General features: G+C 41.7%; 1 protein-coding gene across 9 annotated transcripts in view; it reads left to right on the forward strand.

The window, feature by feature from the left end:
* Positions 1–1,693: 1,693 nt before the first annotated feature.
* Positions 1,694–23,700, forward strand: part of ATXN2 (ataxin 2) — a 92,479-nt gene continuing 70,472 nt past the window's right edge. For 6 of the 9 annotated variants that reach the window (XM_045534822.1, XM_045534820.1, XM_045534824.1 and 3 more), the window contains exon 1: positions 1,695–2,194. In XM_045534822.1, the coding sequence (XP_045390778.1) occupies positions 1,995–2,194 (200 nt within the window). In that variant the 5' untranslated portion in view covers positions 1,695–1,994. Of the gene's footprint in view, positions 2,195–23,700 lie in introns of all 9 variants that reach the window. The other 3 variants (XR_006730727.1, XM_045534818.1, XM_045534819.1) reach the window with 1 other exon arrangement.

The following is a 23,700-nucleotide window of genomic DNA, read 5'->3' on the forward strand; positions in this document are numbered from 1 at the left end:
GACAAATTTTTATTCAATGAAAGTAGATTAAAACTAGTTTTCTCAGCCTAAATTACATCTAGTTCAGGTATGTCAGCTTCAGGCCTTACTCGTTTTTCTTTTTATCTGCCTGAAATTTGGTGCTAGGACTGAATTGTGGGACGTTGGTTCACAGATATGGCTGTCAAATCATTACACCACAGAAAGATGATTGTATTTCTGCTATGGCCTGTTGTTGTTGTTGTTTTGTTTTCTCATCTGGTTTCTTAGTTCCAATTTCCCTTGGGTTGCTTTTTAAAGGGTTTCGTAACTATCAGTATAAAAGAATACTACATTTTCCCCCCGTCAATCTCCTTTTTATCTTAGGTGGAAATAAAGCCGATTTCCTACTTTTCAGGTGTTGATGGTAATACAACAATCATTTTTGCCCGGAATACCTAGAAGGTTAATTTCATTTCAGTTGGGCTACTGCAGACTCCTGGTTTAATCATTCTCCAAGTTTTTCTAGGCCTTTATCTTTATCTGGACAATTCTAGGAGATTGACGGGAATTTTGGTGTTTCTTCCTCTATCATTTCCTAATTTCACTTTTTTTAAAAACTAGATTCATCGTTCAAAAAAAAAAAAAGTTATCTACTTGCTTCCAGTTTAATTGCAACACATTTTAAAAAACGGACTGCTGTACTGGCTGATTCCCTAAGTTAAAGTAAAACTTCTAAAGGGGCCAAGGTCTAAAGTTCGCACATTCTTGTGAGGTCTGTTCAGTGTCTACTGACCCCATTATCCATAGCTCTACCAATCACGTATATTTCTTTTTGAGTCTCATGAATGGTGAAAAAGAAGTTCAAGAAGGGAAAGTAGGTTCAAATGAAGGTCAGATACCCAAAGGAGTCTTCTGGTTACTGTGTTGCTGGGATGAAACAGTGGAGGGAAGGTAACCAGATGTGGGTGGCCCCTGGAGGTTGCTCCGTTCCAATCTTGGCAGGGAAAGAAAGCCCGCACTGCCTTTGAGACACTGAGTGCCACCTGAGAGCATACTGTATGCCAGGCGCTGGGGCTACCAAGAAAACCATGGGATGCTTGCGTTCCTTGAGTCTGTCAGTGTTCTAGGTGCTTTACACGTAGCAAGACATAGACTCCTCCCCGAAGGCGCTCGCAGTCCATTTTCTAGGTTGCATCAGGTGGGGACAAACAAGGTCCTCCTAGGAGCCTAAGGACGTTGAAGAATACGGTGGGGGAAGAAACGCTTCCCTCCCGTCCTCCGCACTAGGCAGGCCCCGCAGGCGAAGACTGACACGCCCTCTCCGCAGGGCAGACCCGCCTAAAGGAGGGCGGATCCGCGCAGGGCCAGCCGCCGGGCCCTCACCCGACCCCCGCGAACGCGGCCTAGCCCGGCGCCCGCTCCTCACGTGTCCCTCCCGGCCCCGGAGCCGCCTCACGTTCTGCTTCCGCCTGACCCTTCCGACTTCCGGTAAAGAGTCCCCATCCCGCACCTCCGCGCCCACCCAGCACTGCCACTCGGAGCCTCGGCGAGCCTGGCCCCCGATGCGCTCGGCGGCCGCAGCTCCTCGGAGTTCCGCGGCGGCCATCGAGCCTCGCCGCCTCACCGCGTCCAGGTGGCCCGGGCGGCGCTCGCTCCCGCGGCTGGCGCGGCGGGGCGGCGGCGGCGCGGCCCTGGGCCCGTATCCCTCCGCCGCCCCTCCCCCGCCTGGCCCCGGCCCCCCTCCCTCCCGGCAGCGCTCGCCTCCCTCCGCCTCAGACTGTTTTGGTAGCAACGGCAACGGCGGCGGCGTGTCCCGGCCCGGCTCCCGGCGGCTCCTCGGTATCGGCGGGCCTCCCCGCCCCTTCGTTGTCCTCCTCCTCCCCTTCGCCAGCCCGGGGGCCCCCCCGGCCGCGCCAACCCGCGCCTCCCCGCTCGGCGCCCGCGCGTCCTCGCCGCGCTCCGGCGTCTCCTCGGCGCGCCCAGCTCCCGGCTGTCCCCGCCCGGCGTGCGAGCCGGTGTATGGGCCTCTCACCATGTCGCTGAAGCCCCAGCAGCAGCAGCAGCAGCAGCCGCCCGCGGCAGCCAATGTCCGCAAGCCCGGCGGCGGCGGCCTTCTCACGTCGCCTGCCGCCGCGCCGTCGGCGTCCTCGTCCTCAGTCTCGTCGTCCTCGGCCGCGGCTTCCTCCTCGGCGGCCGCAGCGAGCGCAGGCGGCGGGAGGCCCGGACTGGGCAGGTGGGTGTCGGCGCCCCAGCCCCCTCGGCTCCGGGCCTGGACGAACCCGGGCCTGGCATCCCCTCCCCCGCGGCCCGCACCGCCGTCCCGGCCCCGTGACCGGCCAGGCTTCAAGGGGTGGGCCGGGGGCCCGCAGCGGGGGTGGGGGCCCCCGCTCGCGTCCAGAGTCCCGGGGGTTGGGTGCGGGGGGCGCCGCGGGACTCCTCTGGGATTGTCAGGCCGTGTCCAGCCTTCTGCAGCATCCCCGCCCCCTCCCTCAAACGGTCAAGATGGAGGGACCGGGCAGCCTCCCCCTCCCCATTTAAGTGTTTGGGAGGGGTTCAAGGGCCTCAGCGATTGTCAGCCCCTGTTCCGCCTTCTTTGAGCCTCCCCCGCCCCCAGTGGGGGGATGCTTGGGCAGCGCCCACCCCCCCATTGTAGATGCTAACATTGGAGGGGGTCTCAAGGTTTGGGTTTCGTCTTCCGAAACATGCCTTCTCCTCCGTTGGGGAATATCATGGGAGGGGAGAAGTTAGGGTATCGTTCCCCGTGCTCGTCAAAGGAGCAGCCACAGGCTCATCTGGAATCACCGGGGTGTATTCTGTATCCTCGAGCATCCCCCGCACTGCCCTGGGAAAGAGCGAAGGACGGGGTTGAGGTGGTGTGTGCGGCGCCCCCCCCCGTACCCCTCCCCATTTAGGTCCAAGGCAGTGGCGGGGGCTCCAGAACTCTGGGATCGTCGGGCTCGGTGCGGTCTCCCGCAGCGTTCCTGCCTCCCCCGTCTGAGGAAGGGGTAGGGAGTGCCCGGCCCCCTCCTGGCCTCCCGCCTTCCCCCGCAAGGCCTCTCCGGCGCGCGGGTGGCGGCCGAGCCGCATTGCTGTTCCGAGGCCGCGGAGGAGAAGGCGCTTTTGCACAGCGGTGGGCGAGGGCCGGCCCCAGGCGTGTGCCAGAAACCCTGGCCGGACTCGGGAGGTCGGCAGGGCGCGGGCTCGCTGCGCATTTTTCCCCAACCCCCGCCCCCAATTTCTGAAATTTCTAGGGGAGAGAGATTGCAGCAGGGACGTGGTGGGGTTCCTGAAGGCAGAAATGCGTGTGTTCACTTGCGTCCTTTTCGCCTCATAACCCACAAACCCAGGGTTGTGTAGAGGCTCGGGTCTCGGTGTCGTCCCAGCTAATTGGGTTTGGCTGTGGAGGGTGTGTTTGTGTAGGAAGGCCTGTTGGGGGTAGTGGGTGGTTGTCAGTTCCGATTTCACGAACTAAGAAAATGCTTGGTGTTCAGACGGGGACGCAAATGTCAATAGACTCCATTCCTTTGTGGCCGGTGTCCTTAACTTCGGGAGTGCAGCCAGAGCTTACCAAGGGCACGCAAGTCCACTTCCCCTGTGCCCCAAGTCCATCCGTGTTGCAGGCACTGCTGTGCCTCCCTTAGGCCTAGGCCGGCTTGGTACGGCCAGTGACCAGCGTCTTCCTCAAGTCGACATCTTGGGCTTTCAAAGGTGGGATAAGGGAATTTGTCATGCACTGAGTTTTCTTTTTGGAAACACATTTTCAGCAATCCATTTCCAAAGAATTTTCATTTACAGCAGAAGTTACCCATCAAGATGAGTCAGAGCTGGTTTTTAAGGAATTCTTCCTTAAGTGGGGGAAGGGGGTGCCAGAATAGTCATTTTTTGACTTTTAAATCTCCTCCCCACTTTCCCCTTCTCTGAGGCACTCCAAACACTGCTTAGCCAAACTAGTGCAAATGATCATTTATCCAGTTCAGTCCACTTAGGACAACTTCAGTTTCCCTCTTTCAGTCGCATCTAGTGAAAAATGGAAAAAACTTAAAATGTAATTTTTATAGAAAAGGATGCATTCTGTGTTTTCCTTCTTAGGTATCAGAAAAATCTGGCAGATATATTCAACTTGTTCAAATAATTAAAAATTAAAACTAAGGTTTTTAAGTTGCATTGGCTTTTCTTAGGCTTAACAATTAGATTATAACAAAGAATTTGCTCTAAAGTAGCTTGAGTGATCAAAGATATTTGGAATGTTTTAGTACCACAGATCTTTTTCTATTCCTTGAGGCTTCACAGAAATTTAAGGTTAATTTAGGATTTTATTTAAGTTCTTGAGGCATAAATTGTCCTTATTCTTTTTGATAAATATGCAAAGTTTTGTTTAATGTACTGGATTCATACAGTGTGAAATTTTATTCTTGTACAGATGTTTAGTTAACATACTTGTAGAATTACTTCCAACTCTGAATCACTTTACTGGATTTTTTGTAAATTACGACCTCTAGAATCTCTTCACTTAGGTTTGTGTGTATCAGCAAATAAGTCTCTGGGAGCAAGTGTGAAGATTCAGAGAAAATGCAGCATTGAGTCTGATGTGTTTTGAGATAGCAATTGAAAATCTAGAAATTCACATATCCGCATTAAGTGACGTTCTATAATTTGACTTTTTATGTGTGAATGTATGAATAGATTTTCAAGACTTTCAAAAGCGATTGATTCTGTCTTTGTCATACATCTTTGAAGGTGGCTATTTTCTCTTAGGAAAGAAGAATGTAACCACAATATTAAAATTTGAGTGCAATTTTACCTCAGTCTAGTTCTCGCTTTTCATTTTTACGGAGTGGTAGTGACTGCATATGTTATTTTTCAGTCAGCATTTTTGCCGTTACCACATTTTATAAAAAATCCATTCTCTTGTTGGGTTTTGGGTTTCCACTTTTTTATTATAGATAGTGGCACAGAGAACATCTTTATACTAATAACTTTTTGTTTCAGTGCAATTATTTCCTTAGAGAAAGTTCCCAGGAGTGGTTTAAGGTCAAAGGGCGTCAAGACTTTATGGCTCTGGCTGGCTGTGCCATATTCTTCAGAAGGCTTGTGTTAGCGTCCAGTGCTAAGGTGCTGCTGCTTCCATTGAATGGTTTCGTTGCAGTGTGTCAGATACTGTGGGGAAGTTTCAAGGGAAAAGTATTTACTGCCCAGCGCATACATTAAGTGCTTTTGTTACTCACCTGATTATTGGAGTTTGAATTTCTTCTGAGGATTTAATGAGGTAACATAGGTGAAGATGCTTTGACCCCTGTAACTGTTAGTGAGGATGCTGAGTTTATCGTTTTGTTGACAGTTGTGCTGAGTAGAGGACTGAAATTCCTGAGGAACTGTTCTAAAGTTTTTTGGTGTTTTTTGTTGTTAACCTTTCTTTTCAGCCATATGTGTTTTTTTCATTAGCTGCTAGCCTATCATCAAGTTATTTTTGGTAACTTTTATGTAATTTCATGGCACTATTGGGAATTATCACTGGTTAACCCATATTTCTTCTCCATTTACATTTTCTCCCTCATTTTTTAAAATAATGGATTTACAATCCTATTACCCTGTTCCCAACCCTAAATAATATAACATTAGAATTGCTTTGGATAGAGGACTCAGTGTGAATAAAAACTTTTTCTCATAGTGATTTTTCAGCTTAGTACTTTTGCTGCTGCTTTCATTTGAGGCATTGCAACTTAGAAACTGTGCTGCAGTTTAGTGGAATTGTTCATGATGCTTCCATTTAAATATCAGCGAGGCTATTCATCTCTTTAAATATCTTCTAGAAGGGCCTAAAACATCTATATTTGACACAGATTTATTGAACCATCTTTGTACAATGGAGGTGGAGGTCTTGGGGATATATCAGTGAATAAAACAAAGATAGTTGTCCTCCTGGAATTTTACATTCTCATGTGACTAGGCATACAATTATTGAGACATTAAACTAGCAACCTATATGTAATAGTAGATAAGAGCTATGGGATTAGAGGAAAGCAGATTAAGGGTATAGGGAGCATGGGGAGGGGAACGGGTTACAATTTTAAATGGATTAAGGGAGGTTCATTGAAGAGGTAACATTTGAGCAAAGATTTGAAGGAGGTCAGGTATTTAGTCATTTGCTTTTACTAGATTAATTAGTCATACGGCCTCATTTGTAATTTATAAGGTTTAAACTGTACCGACCTTTGTTACCGCATTCTTCTTTGTGGGTGTTGATACTAACCAAAACTGAAGTTAGACCAAAACAGTTAATTGACGTTTAGGTCATTAGAGGTAAACTGTAGATGGCTGTTAATAACAAAAGAGGCATGTTTTTGTTTTGGGCCTGTTTTACCTAATTAGTTTAGTTTTCATTCCAAGTATCTGGAGAAGATATACTTTTTAAGATTGGGCAAAAACCTATATGAAATTGCTTATCTGTGTGTCAGAGAAAAAAGTAAACCTGTAGTTGCTTAAAGATTTTGCATTCTGAAACAGTGAAAACATTTATGGGATCAGTCATGGTGTTCCTTTTTTCGTTAAATGTAAACTTGTACTTTCTATGTTTCTCTAATTAGAGATAGTTATAATTTTACACAGGGGATTTCACTCATATAGCTATTTAATAACCGTATGTTTCAACTTAAAGGAGGATCTGATTTTTTTTTGTTTTAAATAGCTACAGCTGTGTTAGAACTTTCTTTGACCATAGCAAAGTCTTTTTTTTTTCTTTTTTAAATAACTTGAAAGGAATTTTAAGGTTTTAGAAGATATTATTCCTAGAATTGTAATTTTCTGTTTGGGCTAGATAGTATTTTAATATTGTTTAAAGAATCAAGTGTGAGCAAAACCCTATTTTTGTACCTATTTCAAAGGATTGTGACAACTTCACTGGAGATGTACAGGGGGAGTTTATGAACAAGCTTACCCACTACTGTATCTTTTCAAGTGAAAAAAAAATTTTTTTTTTTAAATCATATCTGGGTCATCTATGTTGCCCTACTAAGGTTTTTTTTGTTTTGTTTTGTTTTGTTTAGGGGCAGGGTCTCACTCTGTTGTCCAGGCTAGAGTGCAGTGGCCTGATCTTAGCTCATGCAGGCTCATACTCCTGGACTCAAATGATCCTTCTGCCTCAACCTCCAGAGTTGCTGGGACTCAGCCATGTGCCAACCATATCTGGCTGATTTTTAAATTTTTAGTAGAGTCAGGGTTTTACTGTGTTGCTTAGGCTGGTCTCGAACTCCTGCCCTCAGGTGATCCTCTGCCTCTTGAAGTGCCAACTGAGGTTTTAAGAGGTTGCTACAGTTGTCTGTTTAGCAAAAGTGTTAACTAAAATAAAACTAGAATCCTATTTTTTCTTGAGGTCTTTTTGCCTCCTTAGAAGATGTTAGAGAGATTTCAAACGTAGAGATATTATTCTCAGAAAATTTATTGTCAGTGAATGTGAAGCTGGTATCAATCTTTTGATAGATTGTAGCATTTAAATCTAGAATTTGAAATCTAGCACTTTTGAATCCGTAAGGTTTATTAGCGTTACTTGTGATTAGAAATAGGTTGAGCTATATCTTAATGTGTTTTTTGATGTTCTTAAAGTATATTTTCTATTCAAAAATAATTTCTGCTTTTCAAATTATTCAAAAATAATTTCTCCTAGGCTCAGGTGATTCTCCTGCCTCAGCCTCCTAAGTAGCTCAGTTTACAGGTGCATGCCACTATGCCTGGCTAATTTTTCTGTTTGTTGTAGATATGGAGTCTTGCTATGTTTCTCAGGCTGGTCTCGAACTCCTGGTCTTAAGCCGTCGTCCCGCCTCAGCTTTCCAAAGTGCTAGGTTTACAGGTGTGAGCCACTGCATCCTGACTCAGATATTTTTGATTGCCACTTTGTTTTATGTTGCTTTTATAAATCATACATTAAAAATACTCTGAGCAATAATTTTTGTAAATAGTTAAGATTAATTTTGATTGTAGTTTAGACTGAAAAAAAGACTGGTTTTGGACCAAATAGTGCATTTTTCTTTGGGGACTCATAAGCATCTATTGTGAACCTTGTGAAGTTAACTATTTTTATTCCTGAAACACACTTTGAAATGAGACTTGCTGAAGCTTGTACAGATTATAGAAAGGAGTTCTTCAGGACTTCTTTCAGAGCTTATTTACTTTTACTTTACACATGATTCTGCTTAGCTTTCTTTTATGATTTACAGATTGCCAGCAAGTAGAAAGGTAAAACTTTTAGAAGCAAATATATGGACAGCAATGAGAAATAATAATTGTGTGATAGAAAGTTAAGAGACTGGAAAACTATAAAAAAAACAGACACAAGAGCTCAAAAGGTATGCCATCCTGGGAGTGTTTCTTCTTTTTCTTTTTTTGCTTAACCACTATATTAAACGAAGACATCCTGGGAGTTTGACTGTAAGTTTATAGCTGTATGCCTTAGTAGACCCTAGGGGCATTACTGTTTTACAGCACAATGTAGTTAAATAATGTGCTCATTATGGTGACTCATAAGGTTAAATTGGTTTTCATATCTCTCAAAGAAGTATTTTCTAACTGCAGGTCATGACCCCTTAGATTGGGAAATCACTTTAGTGGGTCATGATAAGCATTTTTGGAAAAATGAAACAAAGTATTAGAATGCATTTTTTTTTTTTTTTTTTTGAGACAGAGCGAGACTCTGTCATCCCAGGTAGAGTGCAGTGGCCTTATCGTAGCTCACTGCAACCTCAAATTCCTGGGCTCAAGCAATCCTCCTGCCTCAGCCTCCTGAGTAGCTGGGACTACAGGTGTGTGCCACCACACCCGGCTAATTTTTCTGTTTTTAGTAGAAACAGGGTCTCAGCTCTTGCTCAGGCTGGTCTCAAACTCCTGAGCTCAAGCTATCCTCCCACCTTGGCCTCCCAGAGTGCTAGGATTACAGGTGTGAGCCATCCACCGTGCCCAGCTCTGGTGGTTTTTTTTTAGTATTCATTCTGTTTACAAGTGAACAAACTGAGGTCAGGGAGATAGTTTGCCAAATTCTCCCATCATTGGCTGCATAATTGGCTTTAGAATCTAGTCTACTTTTATTTCTACTGTATTTTTTAGGAAGCCTCCTATTGGTCTCTTCATGTACAGACATTTCCAATCTGAAGTCCTGCATACACCACAGCCATAAGAATCTCCTTAAAACATCTTTCATTGCATCCTCTCTTTATCGAGAAACTGTTAGTGACTGTCATTACTGGCAGGATCAAACCCAGACTGTTCACTTTGACAATCAAGTCCTTCCACAGACAGAACACACAGTCTTTATTCTTCAACATGAACCAGAGTCTTCTAGTCTTGTCATCTTGTCCTCTTAAATGTAGTCTTTAACGATCTTCTCTTGCATAGTGGCTCACCGTATGATTTCTCCTTCTCTGCTCCCATAGCTGTTGGAGGGTATCACTCATGTGGCATTCATTGCACAGTGTTTAAGTTTAGCAGCTGTGCCACTTACCAACTTTCTTTTTCTTTTTTTAAATTTTATATAGAGTAGGGGTTGTCTCACTCTTGTTCAGGGTGGTATCCAACTCCTGAGCTCAAGTGATTTTCCCACCTCGGCCTCCTGGAGTGCTAGGAGTGCTAGGATTACAAGCCTGAGCCACTACACCCGGCTCATACCAACTTTCGATTTAGGGTGAACTTTGAGATAGCAGGAAAGCTGTACCCCAGAACAAAAGTGGGTTAACTCCATGAGCCACCAGTATATGGTGGGTTTTTTTTTTTTTTTTGGTTGTTCATGATCAAGTTCACAGTCAACCATCCCTGTTGTTTTGTTAAATCTCTTGTGTTAGAGCTTAGTTTATTGTTAAAACTGTCATATTCAATGTAGCAGCAGTGAGTATTGACAGTGCATCGAGGGAGAAAAGCATTTAATTGTGGTAGAAATGAGATTTTTAAAAAATTGTAAGTGTAGGAAAATGATGGCTTGGGGCAGGATGAATTCTGAAGAACAAGGAGCAAAAGTACCATTTTTATTTAGTCATAATAATCAGTGGAAGATAAAGAGAATTCATGGATGAAATGGAAAAATTTGTCTATTTTACAGCTAAAGGTGTTAATTTGGCAGAAGGCTAACTAGTTAAAATGCTACTGCTGAAACTTGTGTCAGTACTTACAGTGCTGCAGGTTCATAGTCCATTGGCTAGAGTCTAAGGAGTCTCCAGTGACACTGGAGAAGATAATATTAAGAGGTTATCTTTTGGGAAAACAAAGATGTCCAGCAGAATGTTCATCTGTTGGCTCTGCAAGTTTCAAAACCTCCTGTCCATTTTGGACTTAGGAACAAATGGATATACAGGAAAGACTATTTTTTTTTCTTATTGCTTACTACACCATGATTTAGCTCAAATTGCTAGACAGTTATTGTGGTAGATTGTATTGTATTGTAGTTAGGTGTATTGAGATACATTTTATATTCACCGTTCTTCATTTGTAATTCTACCAAGTCTTACCCTTTTCTACCTCTTTTCAGTTAGTTCTCTTCCCCCAACTTTGGCAGTCACTGATTTATTTCCTGTTCTTAGGGTTTTGTCTTTTCTAGAATATCATTCAATAATACAGTATATAGCTTTTTGTGACTAGCTTCCTCTCATGTAGCATGATGCTTTGAGATTCATCTGTGTTATTGCATGTAACACATCTTCCTCTTTGTTTTGTTTTTTTTTTTTATTCTGAGACAGAGTCTCGCTGTGTTGCCCGGGCTAGAGTGAGTGCTGTGGCGTCAGCCTAGCTCACAGCAACCTCAAACTCCTGGGCTTAAGTGATCCTCCTGCCTCAGCCTCCCGAGTAGCTGGGACTACAGGCGTGTGCCACCATGGCGGCTAATTTTTATATATATTTTTTAGTTGTCCAGATAATTTCTTTCTATTTTTAGTAGAGACGGGGTGTCGCTCTTGCTCAGGCTAGTCTTGAACTCCTGACCCCGAGCTATCCACCCACCTCGGCCTCCCAGAATGTTAGGATTACAGGCGTGAGCCACCGCGCTTGGCCCTCTTTTTATTGTTGAGCAGTGTTCCATTGGATGCATGTACCAGTTCATGAAGTGATAGACATTTGAATTGTTAGCAATTTTGAGTTAGCAGTTTTTGGCTATAATGAATAAAGCAGCTATGATTGTTTATGTACAGATTTCGTGTGAACATATGATTTCATTTCTCTTGGTTGAATACGTAGAAATGAGATTGCTGAGTTGTGTGGCAAGTGTTTAATTTTAAAAGTAATTGCTGGTGGGATACAGTGGCTCACGCTTGTAATCCTAAGATTTTGGAAGACCGAGACAGGAGGATCTTTTGAGCCCAGGAGCCTGAGATTGCAGTGAGCTATGATCACACCACCGCACTCCAGCCTGGGTGACAGAGTGAGACCCTGTCTCTAAAAAAAGGAAATAATTGCTAAACTTTGCTAAAGTGACTATACTGTTTTGTGTTCCCCTCAGTAATGTATGAGATTTCTAATTGCTTCAGTTCCCTGTTAGAAGTGGTATGTTAGTCTTTAATTTCAGACAGTCTAGTGGATGTGCAGCAGTATCTCATTGTGTGGGTTTTTGTGTGTGTGTGTGTGTGTGTGTGTGTGTGTGTGAGAGATAGGGTCTTGTTCTGTCAGCTTACTGCAGTGTCAAGCTCCTGGGCGCAAGTGATCCTCTTGCCTCAGCCTCCCGAGAAGCTGGGACTACAGGCGTGAGCCACACTGGCTAATTTTTCTGTGTTTAGTAGAGATGGGGGTTGAGGGGAAAGAGGGGGGGTGTCTCTCTCACTCCTGAGCTCAAGCAATCCTCCTGCCTTGGCCTGCCAAAGTGCTAGGATTACAGGCATGAGCCACCATGCCTGGCCTCCCTTGCCTCCCTTGTGGTTTTTTTTTTTTTTTTGAGACAGAGTCTCACTTTGTTTCCCGGGCTAGAGTGAGTGCCATGGCGTCAGCCTAGCTCACAGCAACTTCAAACTCCTGGGCTCAAGCGATCGTACTGCCTCAGCCTCCCGAGTAGCTGGGACTACAGGCATGCGCCACCATGCCCAGCTCATTTTTTTCTATATATATTTTTAGTTGGCCAGATAATTTCTTTCTATTTTTAGTAGAGACGGAGTCTCGCTCAGGCTGGTCTCGAACTCCTGACTGAGCGATCCACCCGCCTCGGCCTCCCAGAGGGCTAGGATTACAGGCGTGAGCCACCGTGCCCGGCCTCCCTTGTGGTTTTAATTTACAATTTATACTTCCCTAATGCCCAGTGATTTTGAGCATCTTTTTTTTTTTTTTTTTTTTTTTTTGCTTCAGAGACAGGATCTCACTCTGTTGCCCAGGCTGGAGGAGTACAGTGGTGTAATCACACTTCACTGTACTATCGAACTGCTGGGCTCAAGGAGGGTCCTCCCACCTCAGCCTCCTGAGTAGCCAGGACTACAGGTGCATACCACTGTACCTGGCTAATTTTTAAATTTTTTTAATTTAATTTTTTGTAGAAACAGGGTCTGGCTATGTTGCCCAGCCTGGTCTTGAACTCCTGGCTTTAAGCCATCCTCCCACCTTGACCTCCCAAAGTGCTGGGATTTCAGGTGTGAGCCACCACGCCTGGCCTGAGGATCTTTTCATGTGCTTATTTGCCATTTATGTATATCATCTTTGATGATGAGAAACTACAGTCATGTATTGCTTAGAGATGGGAATGCATTCTGAGAAAAATATGTTGTTAGTTAATTTTGTCATTGTGCAAACATCATAGAGGGTACTTAAACCTAGATGGTGTAGCCTGTTGCTTCTAGGCTACAAACCTGTACAGCATCTTACTATACTAAATACTATCAGCAGTTGGAACACAGTAATATTTGTGTATCTAAACATATCTAAACATAGAAAAGGCACAGGAAAGATAAAGTATAAAAGATTTAAAAAAAAAAAAGATACACCTGAATAGGGAACTTTAACATGATTGACCTTTCAGGACTGGAAGTTGCAAGTTGCTCTGGCTGAGTCAGTGGGTGGTGCTTGAATGTGAAGGCCTAGGACATTGCTGTACATGACTGCAGACTTCATAAACACTGTACACTTTGGCTACACTAAACTTATAAATACTTTTCCCTTTAATAATGAATTAACCTTCACCTCCTGGATGACCACTATTATATATGTGATCTGTCGTTGACCAGAACATCCATATGTGATGCATGACAGTATTTGGGATCTAATTTGTTTGGATTGTCACGCATTGTCTTCGTTGTAGATTTAGAGCATCTTGAGGGCAGGAACCAGTGCCTTGTACAACTTTGTGTGCTTAAACATTCGTTTCATCTTTAAGCTGATGAATTGACCCTACCAAGGAAAGGCAGTCATCTAAAAAGGAGCATGGCATTTATTTATAGGCATACTATGTTTAAACCCTTACACCTTTTGTTTGTTTGTTTGTTTGACTACCTCCTATTTGCAAGGCTTGGGGATAGAATAGTGAGTAAGCCAGATGAGGTCTCATCCTCCTGGAGCTTATTACATGCTAGTATTAATATAAAGAAAGCAGAAAGTTCAGACTGCCCCTGTCTCATAATAGTGAGGTGTTTGAGGTGCTAATACTTACTTTTATCTTGCAAAGTCTTGGAAGGAGTTCTTTCAGATGAGGAGGAAAAAACTTATTGTTTACAACAGGAGATAGGCCCTCTTAATGAGCAGCCTGGTATGTTGCTAAGGATCTCGGTGCTTAGTGCTTTAGGAACAGCCACTGGCTAGTCACAGAAATAAGTATGTTTGAGAAGCCTCCTTGTCCAGGCTTGTGAAAGCTGATTAGGGTCATAATTGAAAAGGAGGGAAACAGTATTGAGTGGACACCACCAAGAGCTTATTCTGCTATGGCATACGTACATAATCTCATGTGATTACCACATAACCGCATTAGGTAATATGTTATCCTGTCCCCATTTTACCCATGAGGAAACTATGGCTCAGAGAGGTTAAATGACCTGTTCAAATTCACTCAGGAAGTGGCAGAGGTGGAATGAATGACTTATCATCATTGTATTGAGCATCTCTGGAGAGGTATATGCAAGTGAGAACAGAAGAAAACTAGTGATGGCTTTAAAGACTGCTACGATGAGTTTCTTGTTTTAATTGACCAGGAACTTGAGTCACTAGCTTGTCTGGGTGAAGGAATATACATCTTCAACAGAATAAAAAGTGGAGAAGAAAACGAGGACTTTGCATTTGTGACCCGTAGGGGAATTTAGTTATTCATAGTCTGTAAATGTTATAGGAAGTATGCATATTTTTAAACCCAATCTTAAAAGGTCAGGGAAAGGGAATAAATAAGATTTATTATAAAACTTTTTTTTTTCCTTAAGGATAACAGCGTCTCACTGTATTACACAGACTGGTGTGCAGTGGTGTGATCATAGCTCACTGTAACCTTGAACTCCTGGGTTCAAGTGATCTCCCACCTCAGCCTCCGGAATAGCTGGGACTACAGATGTACCAGCACACCTGGCTAATTTTTAAAAATTTCTGTAGGGATGGGGTGTCTATGTATTGCCCATGCTGGTCTTAAACTCCTGGCCTCAAGCAGTCCTCCCACCTTGGCCTCCCAAAGTGCTGGGAGTATAGATGTGAGCTACTGTGCCTGGCCAAACTTCTTTTCCTATACAAAACATTTTAGAAAAAAATATCTGAGCCAAATAGTAGTAATAGTAGCCATTTTCCTGAAGAAAAAAAAAAGTTTAAATGTGCATGATGTGAAAACCATGTATGGAGAACTTTCTGTTTATGTAGTGATAGTTACCATTTATTGTGTGCCTGTTATGTTTCAGGAATTGTGCCAAGTGTGTTTTACTTATATATCCTTTTTTTTTCCATTATTTCAGCATATTATGGGGGTACATAAGTTTAGGTTACATATATTGCCATTCCTCCCCCTGCTCCCAGTCAGAGCTTCAAGCGTGTCCATCCTCCAGACAGTGCGCATCACATTCATTATGTATATATACACCCACCCCTCCCCCCACCTATCTGCCCAATATCCGATTAATGTTATTCCTAAATGTGCTCTTAGGTGATAATCAGTGAAACCAATTTGATGATGAGTACATGTGGTGCTTAGTTTCCCATTCTTGGGATACTTCACTTAGTAGAATGGGTTCCAACTCTATCCAGGAGAACATAAGAGATTCCATATCCCCATTATTTCTTATAGCTGAGTAATACTCCATGGTATACATATACCATATTTTATTAATCCACTCATGTATTGATGGGCACTTGGGTTGTTTCCACATCTTTGCAATTGTGAATTGTGCTGTGATAAACATTCGGGTGCAGATGTCTTTTTTATAGAATGTGTTTTGTTCTTTTGGGTAGATGCCCTGTAATGGGATTGCTGGATCAAATGGTAGGTCTACTTGTATCTGTTTAAGGTATCTCCATATTGCTTTCCACAGAGGTTGCAGTGTTCCTGTCTCTCTGCATCCACGCCAACATTTATTGTTATGGGACTTTTTGATAAAGGCCATTCTCACTGGAGTTAAGTGATATCTCATTGTGGTTTTGATTTGCATTTCCCTGATGATTAGAGATGTTGAGCATTTTTTCATATGTTTGTTGGCCATTCTTCTGTCTTCTTTTGAAAAACTTCTATTCATGTCCTTTGCCCACTTTTTGATAGGGTTGTTTGATTTTTTTCTTGCTGATTTTCCTGAGTTCTAAATAGATTCTAGTTATCAGTCCTTTATCGGATGTGTAGCATGCGAAAATTTTTTCCAATTCTGTAAGTTGTCTGTTTACTCTCGTGAGAGTTCCTTTGGCTGTGCAGAAGCTTTTTAATTTAATCAGGTCCCATTTATTTATTTTTGTTGTTGCTATGATTGCCTTTGGGGTCTTTTTCATAAATTCTTTGCCTAGGCCAATGTCTATAATAGTCTTTCCCACATTTTCTTCTAGAATTCTAATGGTTTCACACCTAAAGTTTAAGTCTGTTATCCACCATGATTTGATACTTATATATCCTTTAATTCTTACAACAGCCGGGCCTGTCAGGTTGGTAGTGCCGTATCCATTTTATAGAGGAGAAAGTGGTGGTTCAGAGAAATCAAGGAACTTGCCTAAGGTCAAAGAGCTAGGAAGTGATAGAGCTGAGGTTCTAACCCTGTAAGACTTCAGAGTTTTTGCTTTTAAAAACTGTGCTCCATTGCCTCTTATACAGAGCTGTGACAAAACAAAAGCTGATAAAAATCAGTGAAGAAAATAATTATTATTGTCAGCCATAAAATGGTTTCAATTACCCATGCCTTAGTCGTGGCAGTCCTCAATTTATAAATGAGTTTGGATCAAAAGTTTGTTTATAATACTTTTTTTTCCCAACTCCACCCTATAGTTCTTATTTATTTATTTTTTTGAGACTGGGTCTCACTTGGGCTAGAGTGTAGTGGCATCATCGTAGCTCACTGTAATCTCAAACTCCTGTACTTAAGTGATCCTCTTGCCTCAGCCTCCCTCAGCCTCCTGAGTAGCTGGAACTACAGGCATGTGTTACCACACCCAGCTAATTTTTCTATTTTTTTGTAGAGACAGGTTCTCACTCTTGATCAGGCTTTATTTTTTTACTTTAAAATTTGGAAACAGACCTGCCATGCATGGCTCACATCTGTAATCCCAGTACTTTGGGAGGTTGAAGTGGGAGGATTGCCTGAGGCCAGTAGTTCAAGACCAGCCCGGGCAACATAGCAATTTTTTTCTTTTTTGCCTGGCTAATTTTATTTTTTTGTAGAGATAGGGTCTGTCTGTGTTTCCTAGGCTGGTCTTGAATTCCTGGCCTCAGGCAATCCTCCCACCTCAGCCTCCAAAAGTGCTGGGATTACTGGTGGGAGCCACCTTCCCTGGCCTTCTTTGTGTGTTTTTTTTTTTAAAAAACCCTTTAAAAATGTAAAAAGCATTCTAAGCTTTGGGCCACACAGAAACAGACCGCACAGGCCCATGGGCATTTGCTGACCCCTAATAGAACCCCATTTTACTTTTCTAGTCCTGTTCCCATTAACTCTTTAAAATATGACCTTCTTTTAAATCAAGATCGGCTCCCTTCTCACTGCCTTTGCGGGTACTGTGCTCTCAGTCTCTGCTCCCTGCCTGCTGTTCCATAATGGTTCTACCTTTTCTGATCCTCATACTTATCCTTTAAGATCTAGCCCAAATATTCTATAAGCTAATTCTCATTTATTTTTCTTTTCTTTTTTTGGAGGGTCGGGGGGACAAAGTCTTGCTCTGACATCCTGGCTAGGGTGCAGTGGTGTCACCGTGGCTCAATGCAGCCTCAAACTCATGGGCTCAAGTGATCCTCCTGACTCAGCCTCCTGAGTAGCTAGGACTACAGGCACAGGCCACCCGGCTGATCACTACACCTGGCTGATTCATTTATTTTTCTTTCTATTAACTTCTGTAGAAATTAATTTGTTCCATACAAGTTAGCTTTACTTTTTTAGAAATTTTTTTCTTTTCTTTCTTTTTTCTTGGTTTTTTTTTTTTTTTTTAGAGATAGGGTCTTGCTCTGTTGCCCAGGCTGAAGTGCACTAGTGCCATCATAGTTCACTGTAACCCTGAACTCCTGGTTTCAAGTGATCCTTTTGCTTCAGCCTGAGGACTACAGATGTGCATCACCATGTCCAGCTCATTTTTAAATTTTTTTTTTTTTTGTAGAGACAGGATTTTGCTATGTTACCCAGTCCAGTCTCTAACTCCTGGCCTCAGGTAGTCCTCCTGCCTCGGCCTCCCAAAGTGCTGGATTACAGGCTTGAGCCACTGCATCCAGCTTGAGTTAGCTTTCTTGAGAACGTGTTTCAGGTTTTCCATACCGTAATAATAAACTACACTTTTGATTCAAAATTGGACATTTCATATTTAATGACCTGATAGCTTGATATAAATTATAAGAATAAAAATTTAACATTTTCTCTTAAACAATTCCTGAAGTTTTTTTTTTTTTTTTGCTTTTACAGGTCAGTGTTCCTTTTATTTGGCATCCTACTCTTCTCCAGATCTGAATTTTAGAATTGGAAGCATGTATTTGCGATCATCATGACCCATAGTCTTCTACACAGGGGCAGAAACTTAAATGACTTGTCCAGAGGCACACAACTAGTATTTATTTAACATCTTAGCCTTCCTCCTTCTTTGTGATGTAAGGCGAGTTATTTCACTCATGAATGAATTTCTTCCTTTGCAAAATGGGGATGATGAGGATTAAAGGAATTACACATGTAAAGTGCTTAAATCAATGCCTGGCATGTAGTAAATGCTCAGTAACTTCTAGGTGTTCTTATTATAATGTTTGGAAACCAGTAAAAATGACATGAGCAAATTAAGGCTGAAAAGTTTTGTTGGTGGGTGTTGAGTAGTGCAGTATGAGCATGAGTTTATATAATGTCATTAATTCAGTAAAAGTTTGAAGCTTTCAGACTGGGACAATTAAAAAGAGCAATGAAACATCATTTCTCCTTCCAGTTAACCCAGTGTAGTGCGGAAGGCAGGCATGCAAGTAGTGTAACCTGGTACCACTGATGAGGGATTGAATGAATGACTGCCTTGGGCTTCGCAATGGTGAGGGTTGAGATGGCTCTTGAAGAATGATGAGCAGCTTTTAATGAGACCGTGCAAGAGAGGAGGAAGTTCAGGCAGGGAAAAGTATGTACTAAAGAACAGAGATGTCATAAACAGTGTAGGTGTAGAAAAATTTAGTTTACAGTGTGTATGAGGGGTTCTTACTGGAAGTAGGAAAACAGATTTGGAAGCTCTTGTAGTTGGAGAAAAAGCGAAAAGGACTTGAAGCAAATACTAGTAAGATTTTTTTTTTAAGTGGGAAATTCCAACATATTTAAAAATCTAACAGTTTAATGAATCCTGTGCATCTGTCACTCAGATTTAGCAGTTATCAATAAGTGGCCAGCCTTGTTTCATCCATACTCCCCTCTCCTCCATTATCAGTTGTCTTTTGAAGGGGATCAGAATTGTTTTGAGGTCCTGGGGAAGGGATAAACTTAAAAGCAATGGGTAAACCATTGGGAGAGACTTGAGTTTACTATAAAGTAGCATTCTTGGTGCATAGTCAGAGAGGATGAATGCCTTGGAAGGTGGGTAGTTTCCTGTCTGGAGAAGCTCAAAGAGAGGACTGGAATGGCACTATCCAGTATGGTGGCTGCTATCCACATATGGCTATTTAACTTTAAAATTAAGTTAATTAAAATTTTAAAATTTCAGTTCCTTAGCCACATTAACCACCTTTCAAGTGCTCAGCCACCATATGTGCCTAGTGGCTACCATATTAGGCAACATGATATAGGGCTTTTTTTTAATTTATAAATTTATGGGGTACATGTGCAATTTTGTTATGTGCATAGTTTGCACAGTGGTCAAGTCAAAGCTTTCAGGGTATTCACCACCCTAATAACGTGCGTTGTACCCATTAACTAATTTCTCATCATCCTCCCTCCCTCTAACCCCCTCACGCTTCTTTTTCCATTATCTATCATTCCATCCTCTATGTCTTCCATGAACACAGTTTTTAACACCCACTTATGAATGAGGATATACAATATTTGTCTTTCTGCATCTGGCTTGTTTCACTTAAGATAATGATCTCCAGTTCCATTCCTGTTGCTGCAAAAGAGGACTTCATTCTTTAAGGCTAAATAATATCATTGTGTATGTATACTGCATTTTGTTCATGCAGTCATCTCTTGATGAATAACTAAATCAATTCCACATCTTTGATGGTCTGAATAGATCTGTGAGAAACTTATGAGCACAGGTATCTTTTTGATATATTCATTTCCTTTCCTTTGGGTAGATACCCAGTATTGGGATTACTGGATGGAATGGTAGTTCTAAGTTTAGGTCTTTGAGAAATCTCTGTACTATTTTCCATAGAGGTATTAATTTACATTTCTACCAACAGAGTCTAAGTGTTCCCTTTTCTCCACATCCTCACCAACATCTGGTATTTTTTGTATTTTTAACAATAGCCATTCTGACTTGGGTAAGATGATATCTCATTGTGGTTTTGATTTGCATCTCTGTCTCTCTCTTTTTTTTTGAGACAGAGTCTCACTCTACTGCCCGGGCTAGAGTGCCATGGTGTCAGCCTAGCTCACAGCAACCTCAAACTCCTGGGCTCAAGCAATCCTCCTGCCTCAGCTTCCCGAGTAGCTGGGACTACAGGCATGCGCCACCATGCCCAGCTAATTTTTTCTGTGTATAGTTTTAGTTGTCCGTATAATTTCTTTCTGTTTTTAGTAAAGATGGGGTCTCGTTCTTGCTCAGGCTGGTCTGGAACTCCTGAGCTCAAACGATCCACCTGCCTCAGCCTCCCAGAGTGCTAGGATTACAGGCGTGAGCCACCACACCCAGCCTGCATCTCTCTTGATGAATGGTGGGGTGAGCATTTTTTCATAGGTCTGTTGACCATTTGTCTATCTTTTGAAAAATGTCTGTTGATGTCCTTTGCAAACTTTTTAATGGGATGTTTTGTTTTGTTTTTCTTGAGTTATTTGAGTTCCTTGTAAATTCTGGATATCAGTCTCCTGTCAGATGTATAGTCTGGAAATATTTTTATAGTTTCAAGTCTTATAATCGATCTTGAGTTGATTTTTTTTTATATTGAGATGTAGGAGTCCTGTTTCATTCTTATGTATGTGGCAATCCAATTTTCCCAGCACCATTTATTGAAGAGAGGGTGTTCTTTCCCTAATGTATATTTTTGTTGGCTTTGTCAAAGAAGAGTTGGCTGTAAACGTGTGAATTTATTTCTGGGTTCGCTGTTCTGTTCCATTGATTTGTGTGTTTGTTTTTGTACCAGTACCATGCTGTTTTGGTTACTGTAGCCTTGCAGTATAATTTGAAGTTAGGTAATATGATGTGTCCAGCTTTGTTGTTTTTGCTCAGGATTGTTTTGGCTATTCGGGCTCTTTTTTTGGCACCCTCTGAATTTTAGGATTTTTTTTCTTGTTTTGTGAAAAATGGTGTTGATGTTTTCTTGGAGATTGCATTGAATCTGTTAGATTGCTTTGGGCAGTATGGTCATTTTAATGATAATAATTCTTCTCTCCACGAGCATGGGATGTTTTTTCCATTTGTGTCATCTATGAGTCCTTTGATCAGTGTTTCATAGTTTTTCTTGTAGAGATCTTTCACCTCCTTGGTTAAATTTATTCCTATGTATTTTATTTCATTATTTTGTAGCTATTATAAATGGGATTGCCTTCTTGATTTCTTTCTCAGCTACATAATTATTGGTGTACAGAAATGCTACTGATTTTTATACGTTGATTTTTATATCCTGTAACTTTACTGAATTCATTCATCAACTCTTAAGTGTTTTTTGGTGGAGTCTTTTTAGGTTTTTCTATATATAAGATCATACCATCAGCAAACAGAGGTAATTTGATTTCCTCTTTTCCAATTTGGATGTCTAGGACACTTTCATCATTACAGAGATTTCTGTTGGACAAGATTGAACTAGAGCCCTAAGATCCCTTTCTACTTGAGTTGTGAGGAGATTTTGGAGTGTCCAGGTCAGATCTTATTGTGCATGGTGTCATGACCAAGCCCCTTATCCATTCTTCTAAGTGAAACTAAACATGAGGAAATTTTGAGTTTTTGTTTTCTGTACTACTGTGTGCTGGAAGATGAGGAAAATAGTCAAATTAGTTAACAATTACTAAGCACTTAATAATGTGCCAGGCATTGTTTTAACCTAGGCTATATGTATGAAATATTGAATTTTCATTAGGCTGGGCACAGTGATATGTGGGCCTGTAGTCCCAGTTACTTGGTAGGATTGCTTGAGGCCAGGAGTTCCAGACCAGCGTGGGTGATACTGTGAGACGACATCTCAAAAAAAGTTTCACAGCTTTATGAGAAGATACTATTTTTCTTTTCAGAAAGGTACTATTTTTGTCTCCATTTTATAGATGTGGAAATTGAAACACAGAAAGCTGAAGTCATGGGGTTAAGCTCACAGAGCTTGGAAACGATAGGGCCAGAATTTGAACGTAATCAGTTTGCCAGAGAACTGAAATTAGTGCTTGTGTGAATGGTAGCTGTTTTGAAACAGTGATTCTAGGTTATGTGACTGGATTAATCTGACAGTTATTCCTCATGAATTTAGAGTTGCCAGCTCACCTCAATTTGCTAAAAAACTCTAGCATTACTATGTTTGGGTTGTCATGGGCTGCTCCCTACTGCCACCTTGTTTGACTCATTTTTTCAGGAAGGAAATATGCAATAAGTATTAGTTATAGAATTTCCTTTTCTAATAATAATTTTTTTAAAAAAATCCTGAAATGGGAAGAACAAAATGACTCACATAGGTGAATTAACCATAGAGCGGGAATTAGTTGTTTGGTTTTTAGTTAATTGCCTTTTTTCTTGACAGCTGTAGTTTTTCTTTGCTATAAAGAGCAATTGAATTAGTCAATACTTGTCATAATTCACATACACTATAATATGTACTTAATTTATTTAACAGTCTACAGCACTTACTGTTTGCTAGGCTGTCCTTACGTCCTGTGTAGCAATCCTCCTGCCTCAGCCTCCCGAGTAACTGGGACTATACGCACATGCCACCAGGCCCAGTTAATTTTTCTAGTATTTTTATAGAGACGCGGTCTCGCTCTTGTTCAGACTGGCCTCTAACTCCTGACCTCTAGCGATTGTCCCGTCTCAGCCTCCCAGAATGCTAGGATTACAGGCGTGAGCCACCGCACCCAGCCCACTTTATTTATTTATTTACTTACTTCCTCAGTGTGAATTTTGAAGTCACCCAGCCCGCTTTAAAATGTGAAGTTTATTATAAGTCCATTATGATGTATGGTTCTTGAAAGTTCTAAAGAGTGGGTCACAGAGGAAGCACTCAAAAACTGTAGTTTTAAACTTTACATTTAACAAACATTTATTGAAAAAGTGAGATGAACATAGCCTTAGCTGGAGGCAGCTTACGCTTCAGAGGTTATGAGGAAGACAGAGTTAAAATTGTGTATTTTGTCTGTCTCATTCACTGTGTTACTTAATTAACAAGTAAATATATACATACACACACACACAAACAATTCAGTGGCATCCTGATAATTGAAACACATTAAATAATCTAAGAATAAAATTCCTTTCCACTGTTCCAAAATTCTGGGAGAGTGCAGTTTCTACTGGTACTGACACTATACAATTATAGAACTTTTTATGTTTTCATTTTTCACCATTCTGTTTACTTATTTTTTTTTAACACTGCACCTCTACATGTCATTTACTAGTTTCTAACATTATTTCAACAGGCCTGAGTAACAGATTTATGCAATCAAAACGTTTTATTGATCCAAGTTTCTAGAATCAGACTAGTTATACAGATGTAACTAATTTTCTTTGGCACAGTAAGAGTACTACAAACTTCCAACCTCCTTCCAGTAAAGTTTAAGAATGCTTTTCCCTCCAGATACTCACCTGGCTGGCCCCTTGTTACTGAGTTATCAACTGAAATGCTGACTCCTCAGGCCTTCCCTGACCACTCCATGAAAAGTAGCTCCCCAATCACTATTATATCGCCCTGTTTAATACTTAAGTAATTCATATTTAGTTGTGAGACCATGTCTCAAAAAAAACAAAAAACCAAATAGAGTGTATGATTCAGTAAGCTTTGACTGAGCAAGTATATATATATGAATATATCTGTGTCTTTTGTTTATTATTTTATGTGATTCTCACAGC

Source organism: Lemur catta, chromosome 21 (genome assembly GCF_020740605.2).
Source record: "Lemur catta isolate mLemCat1 chromosome 21, mLemCat1.pri, whole genome shotgun sequence".
In the NCBI taxonomy this organism is placed as follows: Eukaryota; Metazoa; Chordata; class Mammalia; order Primates; family Lemuridae; genus Lemur; species Lemur catta.